The sequence below is a fragment of the Onychomys torridus genome, chromosome 13 (assembly GCF_903995425.1).
Source record: "Onychomys torridus chromosome 13, mOncTor1.1, whole genome shotgun sequence".
Lineage (NCBI taxonomy): Eukaryota > Metazoa > Chordata > Mammalia > Rodentia > Cricetidae > Onychomys > Onychomys torridus.
Genome location: NC_050455.1, coordinates 68,476,411 through 68,492,464, shown reverse-complemented (window position 1 = coordinate 68,492,464; position 16,054 = coordinate 68,476,411). Strand labels below are relative to the sequence as shown.

Sequence of the window (16,054 nt, the reverse complement as noted above, 5' to 3'; positions counted from 1 at the left end):
CGCATGCGCGATGAGGACGCGGGCGGGCCCTAGGGTCTCTGGGCTACCCGAGCTGGTCCTGAGCGTCGGCAGAGGGCTCGCGCTGCACGGTGAGGGCGTGGTGCTCGCCTTCTTGGCATCCCGGTGCCTCTGCGGATGGATGCCCGAGCCGAATCCCGGCCCAGCCTGGTTAGCAAGCGCTCCAAAGCACGGCCGAAACCCAAATGTCCCCATCTCATAAGGCACCTAGGATTGTGGGTGGCGGTTCGCCTCTACTTTTATTATTTTTTATTGTGCTGAGAAATATGACAAGTCTTTGGCCAAACTTCATCCGTGCTCCTGATCTTTCCCGAAGACCTATCTATGCACTCTTGTGTAAAATCTCCTCTTTCAGCGCCATCAGACGCTCCTCTGAATATGACCAAGTTTTTTGTTTTTTGTTTTTCCCTCTACCTTAGCCTGGAGGTCAGTTTTCTTTGGCTTCAGCCATTATACTCCTCCTAATTTCTCTTTTCACAGATCCATCCCTCTATTCCCCGTAATGGTCCATAGGTCATAATAGAACTCATCTCTATTTATGTGCATATAAATGTGTCACTTTAACCATTTACTGGCTTTAAGTACGAGTACAGCCGGGCAGTGGTGGCACACTTCTTTAATCCCAGCACTCGGGAGGCAGACCCAGACGGTTCTCTGTGAGTTCGAGGCCAGCCTAGTCTGCAGTGTTAAGATCCAGGACAGGCACCAAAGCTACACAGACAAACCCTGTTTCGAAAAAAAGAAACAAAAAAGTACGAGTACTTTTGTATTGTACAACTATCGCCACTATTCATCTCCTGATAACATTTAGAAATCAAAAACAGAAGGTGGAAAAATGGCTCTGAAGTGAAAAGCGTTTTTTTGCTCTTCCAGAAGACCTAGATTCGATTTTCAGCACCCATGTGTCAGCTGACAGCTGTCCATAACTTCAGTTCCAGGGGATCCAGCATCCTTTTCTAGTCTTCTCAGGCACAAGGCACAAACAGTTCACTTACATACCTGTAGATAAAACATTCATATACATAAAAAAATAATCTTTTTTTTTTTTTTCCAGAGCTGAGGACCAAACCCAGGGCCTTGCGCTTGCTAGGCAAGCACTCTACCACTGACCTAAATCCCCAACCCCAATAATCTTTTTTTAAGTTCATTCTTGTGCTACATAGTATGTTTGAGGTCAGTTAGAACTACATAAGATTCTGTCTCAAAAATAAATAAAAATAATTTTTAAAAAACACCAAAACCAGGGCTGGAGAGATGACTCAGAGGTTAAGAGCACTGGCTGCTCTTTGCAGAGGTCCTGAGTTCAATTCCCAACAGCCACATGGTGGCTCACAACCATCTATAATGAGATCTGGTGCCCTCTTCTGGTGTGCAGCATACATGCAGACAGAACACTATACATAATAAATAAATATTAAAACAAAACAAAAAACCACCAAAACCTTTGTTGACATATACTGTATACATATATTCTAAATGTCACCCAAGTAAGGTCGGAGAACTGTGAAACTGAGATTACAATCAAATTTTAGGGGGGAAATCACTCTTAAAAGAAAAGGCAATCATTTCCCATTTCTTCTTCTCTTCATCTTCTGTATTCTGTCTGTAGACTGACCTATTTTAGACATTTCAAATAAGTGGAATTGTATATGGTTATGCCTACCAGCCTTCCCAAGTCTAGATAGCTTCATGTTCTAAAGTCCATACATGTTGTAGCTAACATCAGTATTTCCTCTTATTACCTTTTAACATTCAATTACATGCATATACCATTATATACTATTTCTCCCCTAGTTCATTGGCATTTAGGTTATTTCCCCCCTTTTGTTGTAATTTGATTCTTCCTTTACATAGCATATCCTGATTGGAAGATCCAGTGTGCACATCAACTGGCCAACAGGCATAGTACTCTGTCTATCCCATGGCACTTCAGCTCGACTCGAATCTCATTGCTTGATGGGGCCCAATCCAACTGCGACCCTCTGTCCTTCAGCTCATCTGTCTGGACACTAGCCTTGCACCTTGCCTCTATGCTTCTGTGTCTTGCCCCTACAGTCCAATATCTCTGTGGCTCAGCCATAACCTGACCATAATCAGGTCAGCTTAAAGTTTCATACTGGAGACCCTGCAGCTCAGCTCTGAAATTCCAGCAGATCTCCAGCTGGATTTCTCATATTTTCTAACCACTTCTATCTCTAGTAAGGCCTCTTTGAATTGTGGGACCTCTTAAAAACTTTTGTAATCTCCATTAACCTACACACACACACACACACACACACACACACACACACACACACTTTTGTAGCTTTAAACTATACACACACATATGCATGCACACACACACACACACACACACACACACACACACACCCCTTACGTGTGAGATATATTGTGCAATCCAAGAGTTAATAAGATTGGAGTAAAAGAACCTGTGTTTAAGCTAGGTGGTGGTGGTGCACGCCTTTAATCCCAGCACTCAGGAGGCAGAGGCAGGTGAATCTCTGTGAGTCTGAGGCCAGTCTGGTTTACAGAGCGAGATCCAGGACCGGCTCCAAATTTGCACAAAGAAACTCTGTCTTGAAAAACCAAAAACCAAACCAAACCAAAACCAGAAGAACCTGTTTGCCAGTAAGCAATAGGAATAGGAAACAGAGTGCTCGGTAAAGCGTAGACAACAAAACCAACACAGCTGTGGATCTACCGCTATTCAGCGCGCTCCAGCATCGGGGGAAGACACACAGCTGTCCATGCTCTGGCATAGCATAGTACAGCTGCTGTGCAGATGAGTCTCCGAGTTCTGTTGTCCATGTTACTGTCAGCTGCATTTTCATCCTCACCATCCAGCACATCCTCTAGAGTCTCTGCCACCCAGCCCTAACGTGTGCTGTACCAGGGGGCCTGCTAAGTCCACGAGGTAGGCCTTGAGGCACTTAAAACTTTAATTCATCACAAAGACAGTAATAAATATTGTTTTATTTTTATGGTGAAAAATGGTCACTTTCAATACAATTTGTTATCAAAAAAGTTCAAAGTATACCACCTCCGAACATGCTGCGCTGATTTATCTACTATTTTGAATTAAAGGCATTTAAAAATTAGCAGGTACAAAAAAAAAAAAAAATCTCTGGCTTGTATTTTTTCTTAAAAAGGAGATACAATTCCTGTGTAAAGCTGTTCTTCTCAGCCAGGCATGGTGGTGCACACCTGTAATAGCAGCCCTTGAGAAGCTGAGGGTTAGGATTTTAGGTCAGCCTGGGCTACAGAGCCCTCCCCTGAAGTGACAATGCTGTTCTACCACTGTCATTGAGGACCGGAAGTGATTTAAACATTGCTAAAGGCCCCTCCCATCCCCAGGTACATCTCTAGGAGCTGACTGCTCTGGTCTAAGCCCTTGGCCCTCGGCATACTCAGGCCCTATTGCTCTGTCCAATGCAGTGTATGGGTGACTGGCTCCCTGAGAAGCTACAAGTCCTTATGAGGCTTCATGCAGCGTGAAACTTGGATTTAAAAACCTCTAATACTGTTGTAACCCACTAGGTTTCCTAGTGACTGTACCCAGCAGGACTGCATAAGAGGTTGATTGGAACATGGGCCTGGGTACCAGGTATTGGTAAGGGTCTAACTAGCAAGGGGGAGTTCTTTTGCTCCACCCCTTGGCATTGTTATAAATAGACCTTTGGAAAAAAGTTCTGGGCTGGTGGATAAGGATCAGGCCCGTCTGAGTCTATTCCATGTTTTCTCTCCGTTTCTTTCCTCTCTATTTCTAACTTAAGTCTCTTATCCCTCATTCCTCAAGAGTTCCTGGGGTAAATAAGTGTGGGAGCTGGACCCACAGAATACATTCCTCCTGCTTATCTGGCTTGTGTCAGTTTAATTCTCTAGCCCAGATGGGAGAGAGAAGTGGACTTTTGTGTGTCCTATCATGACATGCATAGATTGTCCTGAAATTTACCACTGGAAATAAATGTCACATCACAATTTGTTGGCATCAGAAATCCAGCAGCAGCTCTCATGAGGCTGAAGTCCAGGTGTGAGACAGGGATGCTAGGTGGACTAATGAAGTCCTCATTACTTGAGGGGACAGCTAAGTTCCTCTGAGGTAGCTGTTTGGGGGTAATCATCACAAAGTGATTAGTCCATGAGGGGCTGCTGTTCCTAGAATGCAGGGTGACTTCGGGTTAAGGACAACGACTTGAGTCTTTCAGGTGACTTTTGGGGATGCCTGGAACAGGACATTGCAAATATTGACAGCGAAATGCCTCAGCTGCTCCTATTTTTGTGCTCTAGTCTTGAAGCAGGATGGCAGGCGTAGTATCACCAACTTTTAGATAGACAATCTTTGAGTGGCTAATGTGCTGATTTCAGAGTTACACAGGAGCCTAGACCACAGTTTAAAGACAAAAGGGATGTAAAATACAGGCAGGGACACCAGGCTTTCATCCTGCTTCTTGTTACAGCGTGCGCCAAGAGATGTTAGTGCTTTTTAGCAAAAGCAGTATCTGCATGCCCATGATCAAGCAAACCCTCAGCCCCCTTTCCCAAGAGGACCACAGGAGTGTGTCACCATGCCTTCTGGTCATTTTTATCCTTTTGAGCAAGTTTGATCACCTTACATTTTGATCTACCAGTATTTATACTAGATAGTGAATTTAGATGGAACTATTTAGTGTAGAAGTTAGCTAAACACAGTTTTTTTCTAGTGATTTAGATGATGAATTTAGATGGAACTATTTAGTGTAGAAGTTAGCTAAATACAGTTTTTTTTCTAGTCAATTTCCACTGATACAATATCTTGAAATTGAAGCTTTATCTCAAACTACCAATACAGTTGATCACCAATATCCATGTGATATATTTATGTGGAAGTTATACCACATACCAATATGCCCACAGTACAATTCGGTTTCACCGTAGAGTAAGTTATTAAGAATTACAAGAGATTTTTTTCCTTTCTTTTTTTTTTTGAGATCTTAGTCTGTAGCTCAGGCTGGTCCTTAAGCAATCCTTTTACCCCAGCCTCCCAACTATTGGGTTTGCACATATGAACCACCACAAATGGCTACAGGAATGTTCTATACCTCTCCCACACAACAACCATTTGTCTGCCTATCATATGTTACTATGGACAAATGTTGACACATCTGGCTATGGTTGTCTTGGAGGGTGGGTGGGTGTTCCAACTGAGTTTAGACTGTGGGGATGTGACAGCCAGCCTTAACCTATAGGTGCTGTGTTATTGCCCACCCAGAAATGAACTGCTCCATCCCAGTCATTATCGTGCTTAGACCTGAGTGATAATTTACACAGGCTCCCTGTGATGGCTAAAGAAACTTAATATGGAACCAAGCATCCCTTAAAAGCTGCTGACCTTTTACTCTGGAATGCCTGGGAGATCCCAGTGGCTGGCAGGTGAGACAGGAATAGAATAATAATGGGCTGTGAGGTACTAATAGCTGCTTTTGCTTCTGTGAAACTTACTTATCGCTATGGAAAAAGGATGGAATGGTCTTTTTGTTTGTTCATTTGTTTGTTTTGAGACACGGTTTCTCTGTGTAGCCTTTGCTTTCCTGGAACTTGCTCTGTAGATCAGGCTGGCCTCAAACTCAGACATCTGCCTGCCTCTGCCTTCCAAGAGCTGGGATTAAAGGCCTGCACCACCACCACCTGGCAAGATGGTCTTTTTATTACTATATAACAGGAAAGAAAAAAAACAGCTGAAGGAAGTAAATGATTTTCCTGCCCAGCCTGTGGACTCTGTGGATAGTTGTAACACACACCTTTCTAATGCCCCTCTTTAAGACCCCACCTTAATGCCCCTTGCACAAGGCATGTTGTTTGGCTCTAAGGCTGCCATCCTTCTGCTAGCAGTAAGAAAAAATTCATTTCATCTAAATTTGAATTGAGCCTAAGTCTTTGGTCTTTCTCAGTGGATTTGAACGCCACAGCAGGACAAAGCCAGTTACCTGTCTCTGTTCACAGGCTTGCTCTGGGATTGGTTTTTTGTTTTGTTTTATTTTTTGGGGGGTTGGGGGCTGAGTATCCAACCCAGGGCCTTGTGCTTGCTAGGCAAGCACTCTACCACTGAGCTAAATCCCCAAACCCCCTGGAATTGTTTTTAATGTGCTGTCATGCACTAGGCCCTTTGGCTACTATGGGAAAACATCAGTGTTCACACACACCCTAATGAAACAGAATAAGGTAGAAAAGGCCAATTATTAGAGTCTGGTTTGTGGATTTTTTTTTTAAAGTTATTCACTCAAAGCACTCCTTGTTCTGACTATTGCCGACCATGACTTTGCTACCTGGAACAGAATGACCCAGAGAAACAGCTAAAAGAATAGGCCATTGCCATTAACAACTAACAACAAAAGCTCAGCCTGAAAACCGCAGGTTTAAATGAAAACACTAGCTTGTTTTTAATTTGAATTTGGGTGAAAACTCTGGATTCAACATACTGATTCATACTACCTTCCATCTTGTTAAATTCTATAGGTCCCTATACTAAATTTTCTCCCCAATGAAGAAAAGACTGTTTATTTGAGTTGAGGTAAGGAAATACTACAGGGAAAAAGTAGGGCAGGAACACTAACAATAGTAATTGAAGAAAACAGAGTCCCTGGGAGACTGCAGGCAGTGGAGTTAGGCCCATCTCCCTTCCATCTCCTCATCACAACGGCCTGAATGCAAAGCCTTCTGAATTCTTTGTCTGCCTGGTTTTTCACTTTTAAAATATCTTAAAACTAATACACCAACCCAGAGACAGTGTTACTATTAATGACAACCATATACTGTTTCCATACACGGTTGCATTGTATGTTTGAACCATCTTTATTGTCTCCTCAAACATGGTCCTTCTTTAGTGGTGAAAACGTTAAAAAAAATCTGTCTTTTTGAAGTGCTCATTACAGTATTGTCACCACGGCCTTGATTTAAAACAAGCTGGGAGGGGCTGAAGAGATGGTTGAACTATTAAGAGCACTTGGCTGCTTTTCCGGAGAGGGATGCTGAGTTTCCATCAATCCATCATGCAGTTCTCAACTCTCTTAACTCTGGCTCAAGGGGATCCCACGCCTTCCTCTGGCTTCCGGCGGCACCTGCATTCACCTGCATTGTGCAATACACGCCCTACCTGCTTTCATATAAATACATAACAAAATAAATATTGGATAAAAAAGAAAAACGCGAGGTGGTTTGGGCCCCGGGTTACACCGCACATTGTTGGCGTCACGCCCCCCATGCAGTCATCACTCCGCGGCGTAGCCCCGCCCACATGTCGGTTAGCCCCGCCCACACATGGCTGTGGGCTTCCGGTTGTCCCCGTCACCCGTGGTGGCTTTAGTCGTCTAAGGCTCTCACGCTCCCTCCCACTCGAGTTTGCGGGCCGCGCGCTCCGAGGAGGAATGTGGGCCGGGGCCGCGGGGCTGAGGGGCTCCTGCGCGCGGCTGCAGGCCCTGCGGGGCGGCCCTGCGGCCGCGCTTCTTCCCAGCCGCTCGCAGGCCCTGCACACCTCGGTCGCTTCCTGCGGCAGCAAGAATTTGCTCAAGAAATTTGCCTCGAAAACCAGGTATGCACCGGCCAGGGTCCACTGCGGGCCCGGGCGCCTGGTGCACGGTTGGATGGAGGCGGTTTCTGCGGGGGACCGATGCCCACGAGGGGCTGGGTCGGGACCGTGGGCATAGATGTCTGTGGGGACGGGAGCGATGCTATATTCGTGCAGTTTAACCTTTGACAATTCCCGCGTTCCCACTACACTTCCAGGTTCTTTTTATACAGTGTTAAGCCTCCTGAAACCTCACACTGCATACGTTTTGTCTTAGATATTTTTAATAATAAATATATGATAAAATACTTCGATTTCGCGGGGTGGTGGCGTCGCACGTCTTTAATCCCACTCTGGAGGCAGAGGCAGGGGGAACTCTGAATTCAAGGCTACCCTTGGTCTACCAGCATGAGTTCCAGGATAGCCAGCGCTAAACAGAGAAGCCCTGTCTCAAAAAACAAAAAGCAAGAAAATGATACTTTGATTTCTACAGCATCTTAAAGCGTACTAAATGTGATAAGCCAGTTTATATTTTTGGGGGGTTGTTTTAACAAATGCTTTTACAGGTGGTTTTAGGTTTACTGAAGAAGTGTATAGTTCTGAGACTGGCCTCAGATTCTCTATCAGAACTGATGTTGATGTGGTATCCTTAATGCCCTTTCCTATTCAGATGTGGTAGCTAGACTGACGTGTTCAGTCTTTCCCTGTTTGACAGCTGTAACGGTTTCGGGAAATCATGGTTGGAAGTTGTGTGGTGGTTGCATACCACTGCGATTTGATGTTTTCTTCGTGATTATATGTGGGTTGTGGAGTTGAGGGGAAAGTAGCAGAGGAAAAACACCATTTTATCAAGGGCATATCTAGCCACTGGACTCACCACTGTCCTGGGGTGTTAGGTGTCCCTTTTTGGTACGGAGTTGCTGTGTGTAGTCCCTGACTTTAAGAGGTGAAGAATTATGATCCTGGATTATTTGGAGTTCTTTGTGGGAGATGTGCCCCTTCATTTGCTCATTCACCAGTATGGATTCGTGGCTATCAGCTATTATTTTATTTTGCTCTGAGTGTTCCACCTCTGGTCATCAGCATCCCTCTTGACCCGTTGTTTCCTCGATATCCCCATGTTTAGTGAGTCTTTCTGGCACTAAGTCCTGAGTTCATCTTACATATGCCCCCTCCCCAACCCTAAGAATCAGCCATTTTTAAAAATTTATTTTTATTTTTATTTTTATTTTTTTAAAGACTTATTTATTTATTATGTGTATAGTGTTCTGTCTGCATGTGTCCCTGCAGGCCAGAAGAGGGCACCAGATCTCATTACAGATGGTTGTGAGGCACCATGTGGTTGCTGGGAATTGAACTCAGGACCTTTGGAAGAGCAAGCAAGTGCTCTTAACCTCTGAGCCATCTCTCCAGCCCCCGCCCCTTTTATTAAAGATTTATTTATTTATTATGTATACAGTATTCTGTCTGCATGTGTCCCTGCAGGCCAGAAGAGGGCACCAGATCTCATTACAAGTGGTTGTGAGCTACCATGTGGTTGCTGAGAATTGAACTCAGGAGCAGGGAATTAAAGGCATGTGCCACCACGCCGGTGCTAAAACAGACTTTCTTCATGTAACCCTGGCTGACCTGGAACTCCCTCTGTGGACCAGGCTGCCTTTGACCTCACAGAGATCTGCCTGGCTCTTTCTCTAATGCTGAGTTTAAAGGCGTACCACCACCATAACCACTGTAACCACCCAGACTATGTTTATGAGTTTTAAAGATTTGCTTCCACCTTTAATCCCAGCACTCAGAGGCAGAGGCAGGTGATCTGTAAGTTAGAGGCCAGAAAACCAACCAACCAACCAACCAAACAAACAAACAAATGAACAAAAAACTATGTGTATGAGTGTTTGCCTGCATGTATGTTATGTGCGCCATATGCATTTCTAGTATCTGTGGAGGTCTGAAGAGGGCATCAGATTCTCTGGGAACAGTGATGTGAGATACCATGTGGGAACTGAACCCAGGTCCTCTGAAAGAGTAATGCTCATAACCACTGAGCTGTTTCTCCAAAGCCCCCCCCTCTAACTTTTGTTTTCTTGATATAGAAAGAAGTTTTGGTATGAAAGTCCATCCCTGGGGTCTTACATGACTCACAAGCCATCCAAGTTTGAGTTCCTCACAAAGAGCACCTTAAAGAAGGCCAAGAAGGAAGACACTATCCGCCTAAGAGCCATCAATGGCCTTCTCTACAAAGCACTGACGGAATTGCTGTGCACTCCTGAAGTGAGCCAGGAGGTCTACGAACTGAATGTGGAGCTCTCCAAGGTGAGCACAGGTCAGGGTTGGGGACAGGGCACAGGCTTAGTTTCGCCTGAACCCATCATACCTGAGGTCTTAGTTTGGGGCTGCAGAGATGGTGCCAACTCTGATTTGAGTCAGGGGACAAGGTGCAGACACACAGCTTTTTCCTCTGCTTGGGTGAAGGACCGGGACTGCATAGCACCAGCCAGTGTGACGAGACAAAGCGTTAGAAGAAGTTTAGGGATGTGGTGAGGATCCACAGTCTTTGCATTCATAAAGCAAGTGAGGGGTCCTTTATCTTTCCTAGATGGGGTTGAGTTGAAGAAGAAGTAGTTGGCGGTTGTTCATTTCCAATTCCCTGCATCTGGGGAGATTGCCATGCAGCAATGCTGTGGGGTGGGTGTCTGTGACCATGAATGCTGTGGTCTCTGGCAGGCGTCCCCAGAATAATCTTCTGGGTGTAAGAGGTGAAAGATGCTGTAGTTCTTATCCCCGATACACTGTATGAACTATGAAGGCTGTAAACCTAAAGTAACTTGCAGTTGGGGTGCACCTCAGGTCTCTGTGACTTCAGACTTCTCCGCCTGCCGAGTATACTGGAAGATAGGTGTCTCTGCAGACCAGAACAGGCACACGGAGGCCGTCCTGCAGAGGAGCGCTGCCTACATCAGGTGATGGTGTTTGCTTTCTACCAGTACTGCCTTCTGCCTCAACCTTAACTGGCCTGGCTGTTTGTAGGTAAACTTTAAAAATTTCTCATTGAGCATTTTTGCTTTTAAAGAAAATCTTGGAAGCATTTTCTTACTTTTAGACTATAAGTTACATTTTCCTATAAGATCTAATCTAAGCAGATTTCTTAAACGTTTTATAGAACCCCAGAGGTCCTTTCAGGGCTCTCTGAGGCAAGAATTATTTTGACAGTACTAGGAAGCTCTGTCTGCCTCACTGTGCGAAGTATTCCTAGAATTCCTTATTGTGCCTCTGCCCATGCTTACACAGTGCCTTAATCACCTTCAAGTATCCTGGATGAACAAGTCAAAAAGTAAAAATATAGCTGGGCTCTCGCGCGCACACACACAGCTAAAGGAATGCCTACATCTGCTCAAGTGTAGGTTTTGGCAAACATCTCTGAAGAAGAAACAAGTGAATCACTATAGAGCAAGCAGCTGGTCGTGCCCAATGCTGGTAGCAAAATGTAACCTTCCAGAATTTGAGCAGTTGGCATCCTCCGTGAGCTTGATAACCTGAAGAACTCCATGGCTCTTCTCGTGGGGTCATAACTTTACAGTGCTACACAGTGCTGAGTAGGGCTTTGACCTGGTTGTCAACTAGCACACAAGATTGTGAAGCCACACATGGGGAGAAGGCGCATTAACCTCTAGACCCAGATGCATTTTAATGTGATGCTTAATTTGTCAGGGTTTACGGAGGGTCAGGGGTGATCTATACTTTGCTAAGGACTATTAATATATTTCCTTTCCTCAGTTTCTTATCTGTGTGAGGCCACAGTTCTGTGTGCATCAGTAAAAATAGCAACAGGAAGCCTCTGCTGAGCTGGGCCTCAAAAACATGCAGACAAAAAGGCAAAGCTACTGCTGCCAATACTTTAAAAGTCACATTTTCATTAAAATGCTTGCCAGCACTTGGTAGGTTTATTATGTTAAATGACTTTTAAAATTTGTCATTTTTAAGGTTTTCAAATTCAACTTCTAATAGTAAACATCAATAGAACAACATTTAAAAAAAGTTGTTGATTGGTCCTGGCAGTGGTGGTGCACGCCTTTAATTCCAGCACTCAGAAGGCAGAGGATCTCTGTGAGCTCAAGGCCAGCCTGGTCTACAGAGGCAGTTCTAGGACAGCCAGGGCTACATAGAGAAACCCTGTCTCGAAAAACAAAACAAAACAAAAATTTCTTGTCCATTCTCAATAACTTCTTAAAATTGTAAAGAATCCTGAGACCCAAGATTTTGAAAATCGATGAGCTTCTTGGACATAATGACGTTACTCGGTGTCTTAGTTGGAGTTTCTATTGCTATAATGAAACACTATGACCAAAAAGCAAGTTGGGGAGAAAAGTATTTATTTGACTTACACTTCCATATTGCTGTTCATTATTGAAGGAAGTCAGGATAGGAACTCAAGCAGAGTTGGAACCTGGAGGCAGGAGCTGATGCAGAGGCCATGGAGGGGCGCTGCTTGCTGGCTTGCTTCTCCTGGCACACTCAGCCTGCTTTCTTATAGAACCCAGGACCGCCAGCCCAGGGATGGCACCACCCACTGAGGGCTGGGCCCTCCCCCTTTGATCACTAAATGAGAAAACGTCTTACAGCTGGATCTCATAGAGGCATTGCTTCAACTGAGGCTCCCTCCTCTCTAATGGCAGAAACCCAGCTGGCCACAGATCTCAGAGTTGGATGCTTCCCACATACATCCAGCTCCTCCCTGAAGCTCTTGCCTCTCCCTTCACATATTATTCTATCTCAGGAACCCATGTGTGGGGCTTCATCCAGCATGTCTGTTTGTCCATCTGTCTGTGTACTGTCCTGTGTTCTCTGCAAGGGCCACTGGGCATCCGCTTCCATAGAGTGTCTGCAGCTATCAAAGAAGGTCCGATTTCAACGTTTTCTGGTAACCAAGCCTGGTTTTGGTTGGACGCAATTAGAAAGTTAGCTGAGTTGAATGCCTCTTTGAGACTATTGCAGCTGCCCAGAATTTGGTGTCAACGTTTCAAGGGATTGCAGGGCCTAGACCTCAAGGCTGGTCTGTATCACATGACTGAGCTGCACATCTCTAGCATGCTGGGATGTCAGGTGGGAGTCCTCTCAGGGAGTATCTACTGAGTACAGGATGCTGTACGCCCGTACTGAGTTAGAGGCAGCGCTCCAATCCAGACAGCTTGCTCACTGGGAAGAGTGAAGGCCAGCCATGGTGTGGAGCATCTTCTGCGCTCTAGTGATGAGGCAGTTTGAAAAGGGCATCTCCAGAGCTTCGCTTCTCCCTCTCGATTGCCTCCTCTCCCCTCCTCTTCCCACCTCCCTTGCAGCCTGGTAACTCGGTGCGTCTGATGTAGTTTGTGTTTAGACCCTCTCCAGTGAATGTGTGCTCTTTCCTCAGGCACCTTCTGATGTCCCAGCAGACCCTGAGAAATGTCCCACCCATAGTGTTTATCCAAGACAAAAAAGACATCATCCTGGCTGAGGTGAGCTTCTCAATGATTAGCTCTTTTGGTTTTGTCTTTCTTTTTAAATCTCATGTACACCAGAAGGAGCCTTTGTTTATTTATTAGTTTGGGTTTTTGTTTTGCTTTCTTTTTTTGTTTTCGTTGTTGTTTTTCAAGACAGGGTTTCTTTGTGTGTAGCCCTGGAACTCACTCTGTAGACCAAGCTGGCCTCAAACTCACAGAAATCCGCCTACCTCTGCCTCCCAAGTAATGGGATTAAAGGCATGCGTCGCCACCACCCTGATATTTATTAGATTTTTAAAAATGTTATGTGTATGGGTGTTTTTCCTCTATGTATGACTGTACCATGTGTGTATATTACCCTTGAGGCCAGAAAAGGATATTTGATCCTAGGAACTAGAGTGTGAGTGCTGAGAATTGAACCCAGATCCTCTGGGAGAGCAGCTACCATTCCCAACCACTGAGCCATCTCTCCAGCCAGCCATGTTTATTCACTTTTGTGTGTGTGTGTGTGTGTGTGTGTGTGTGTGTGTGTGTGTGTGTGTGTGTATCTTAGTTAGGATTTCTATGGCTATGATAAACATTTGATATTATGATGATATGATAAAATACCATGACCAAAAGCAACTTGGGCAGGAAAGGGCTTATTTCAGCTCAAAGTTCTCTATCACAGTCCATCACTGACTGTGGAGCAGTATTGCGTATCACCTTGCTCCTCATGACTTGTTCAGCCAGCTTCCTTATACACCCAAGGACCTCCTACAGTGGCCCCAACCACAGTGGGCTGGGCACTCCTATCACTCCCTAATTAAGAAAATGCTCCTCAGGCTGGAAAATGCATTTTCTCAGTTGAGGTTTCCTCTTCCCAATGACTATGGCTTGTGTCAAGTTGGTATAAAGCTGGCCAGCACGGTGGGTGTAGAGGTCAGAGGACGATCTTCTACCATGTCTGTCCTGAGGATCCTACTCAGGTCTCCAGGCTTGGCTACAAGTGTTTTTACCCACTGAGCCATCTCCCCTGCCCAAATAATTAGCTTTTTATACCTTACTTTTATACTTTTATAGTCATTAAACTTTAATGAATAAAATTTTAAGTTTAAGTTCATTTACTTTATTTTTTTAAAGACAGTCTTATTTTGTAGCCTTGGCTGGCCTAGAACTTGCTTTGTAGACCAGGCTGACTTTAAACTCTCAGAGATCCAACTGTCTTCTGCCTCCTGAGTGCTCCTGCTTTTGGTTCAGGCCTCTTGATCCCACAAAGTAGGCCCCTGTGGTTGTGACTGACCCTCATGTCTGTTCTGGCCATGCTGAAAGCTTCCCTTTCTCAAACACTCAAATTCTGTGGCAAAATGGAGTCCTTTTGCAAAACTACTTTAGAAACTAGTAAATAATGGTTACACAAGTCATCCAGTATTTATTTTCCTCATAGACTTGTCTAATGTTACCAGTTCTAGAAGCCTCAGGCATTGTCGGGGAACTTGTGACAGGTCAGAGTCCAGCAAGGATGTGAGTCACAGACATCTGTCATATCACTGCATCTGCAGTGGTATTAACTGAAGCCATGAAACTTGTGCTGGGCTGTGGGAGAGGCTGTGACACGGTCCTTGGAAGCAGAGGGAAAGAGCTGTGGCCTGCCATCCCCCATGCTTTCTTTTCAGGTAGATCAGTTACTGGCGGTGGCTGACTTTGGACCCCTGGATGAAAAGGATGACTTGGTACAAGATGGTTTGAGGTGAGGCGTGTGGACAGCTTTCTCATCCCTGTAACAGATGCTTAGGCTATAGCAGCCACTCAGTCTGTGCCTCCACTAGCCCATATTGTCCCCGTGGTACCTGCCCTGGGTCTAGCACATGTCTGCATAGTTCTGGGTGGCTGCCCATACATCATGATCAGGTGAGGAAAGCTGGGGATGCACACATTGGCCATACCAGCCACTGCCTATAACTCTGAAGAACCTAAAGCAGGATCCCCTTTCTACGTCCCTGTCACCCTCAGCAAGTTTAGAAGTGGGAGGAGATGTAACAAGTGTTCTATGCAGATGCTTTGGTCCAAACTCCCTGGTTTGAAGCTTAGTTTGGGCTCCGTGTGAAGGCTTCTCTTCTCTCCCCTCACCCCCCAGGAACCCTGATGCCCTGTCATCACATGACGCCCTAGAACCAGACACACACCCAAATCTGTGTGGGATTGACCACGAGGCCCTGAATAAGCAGATAATGGAGTACAAACGCAAGAAGGAGAAAGGGCTCCTGTGTATGAGCCTGGCACAACCATCAGGGCGGGAGCAGGCGCCTGACCTGACTCATTTGCTGAGAAGGAGAAAGAAGACATCATCCCGCCACCAGCACCAGGACACTTCCCCAAGAAGCTTCCTTTTGGGCGAGGAAGAGGAGGACGAGGAGGAGGACAGCACCCCAGAGTATGAATGCCAAGCCCATGAGGCAGAAGAGGAGTGGGAAGCAGAGGCTAGAGGTGACGGGGTACAGCAGGGGCTCTGTGGCAAACGAGAACAGGGGTAGGGGTGAGGCCTCAGTGCTGCCCGCCCCGCCTGTGTGCAGGTCAGACTGCAGTGTGTGGTCTATACTGGAGAGATGGTTGATGAAGGCGGAGCTCTTGTGGAGGCCATCCTTAGCTGCTTGTCATTCAGCTAGTTGTACAATTTCCTGTCCTAACTCACTGGCTTTTCGTCAACATTCACGTGTAACTGAAAAATAAATGACATCCCCGAGAGACTCACAAACGTGGTACATCTTACCTCACAGTTGCTGGCACAGGTAGCCTGGCCTCAGTGGCAGGGGATTTATGCACAGAACTCACAGGCCTCCATCTGCAGATCTCCACAGCCAGTTATCAGTGCTTGCTCCCTGGTCCCTGGATGACTTCTTTTTTAATAAAATATTTTGTATGTATTCTTTGAGAATTTCATACATATATGCAATATATTTTGATAATATCTATCTACTTCTTTTGTTTCCCTTGTAGCTATTCTAAGATTTCTGCCCCTAAGTCTCCTTCCTAACTTCATGTC

General features: G+C 45.4%; 1 protein-coding gene across 1 annotated transcript; it reads left to right on the top strand.

Moving 5' to 3' along the window:
* Positions 1-7,307: 7,307 nt before the first annotated feature.
* Rbfa (ribosome binding factor A) lies at positions 7,308-15,935 on the top strand. The gene is made up of 6 exons (XM_036204352.1): positions 7,308-7,582; positions 9,652-9,871; positions 10,406-10,518; positions 12,963-13,047; positions 14,688-14,761; positions 15,149-15,935. The coding sequence occupies exons 1-6, from the start codon at positions 7,419-7,421 to the stop codon at positions 15,543-15,545; spliced, it is 1,053 nt and encodes a 350-aa protein (XP_036060245.1). The 5' UTR covers positions 7,308-7,418; the 3' UTR covers positions 15,546-15,935.
* Positions 15,936-16,054: the final 119 nt, after the last annotated feature.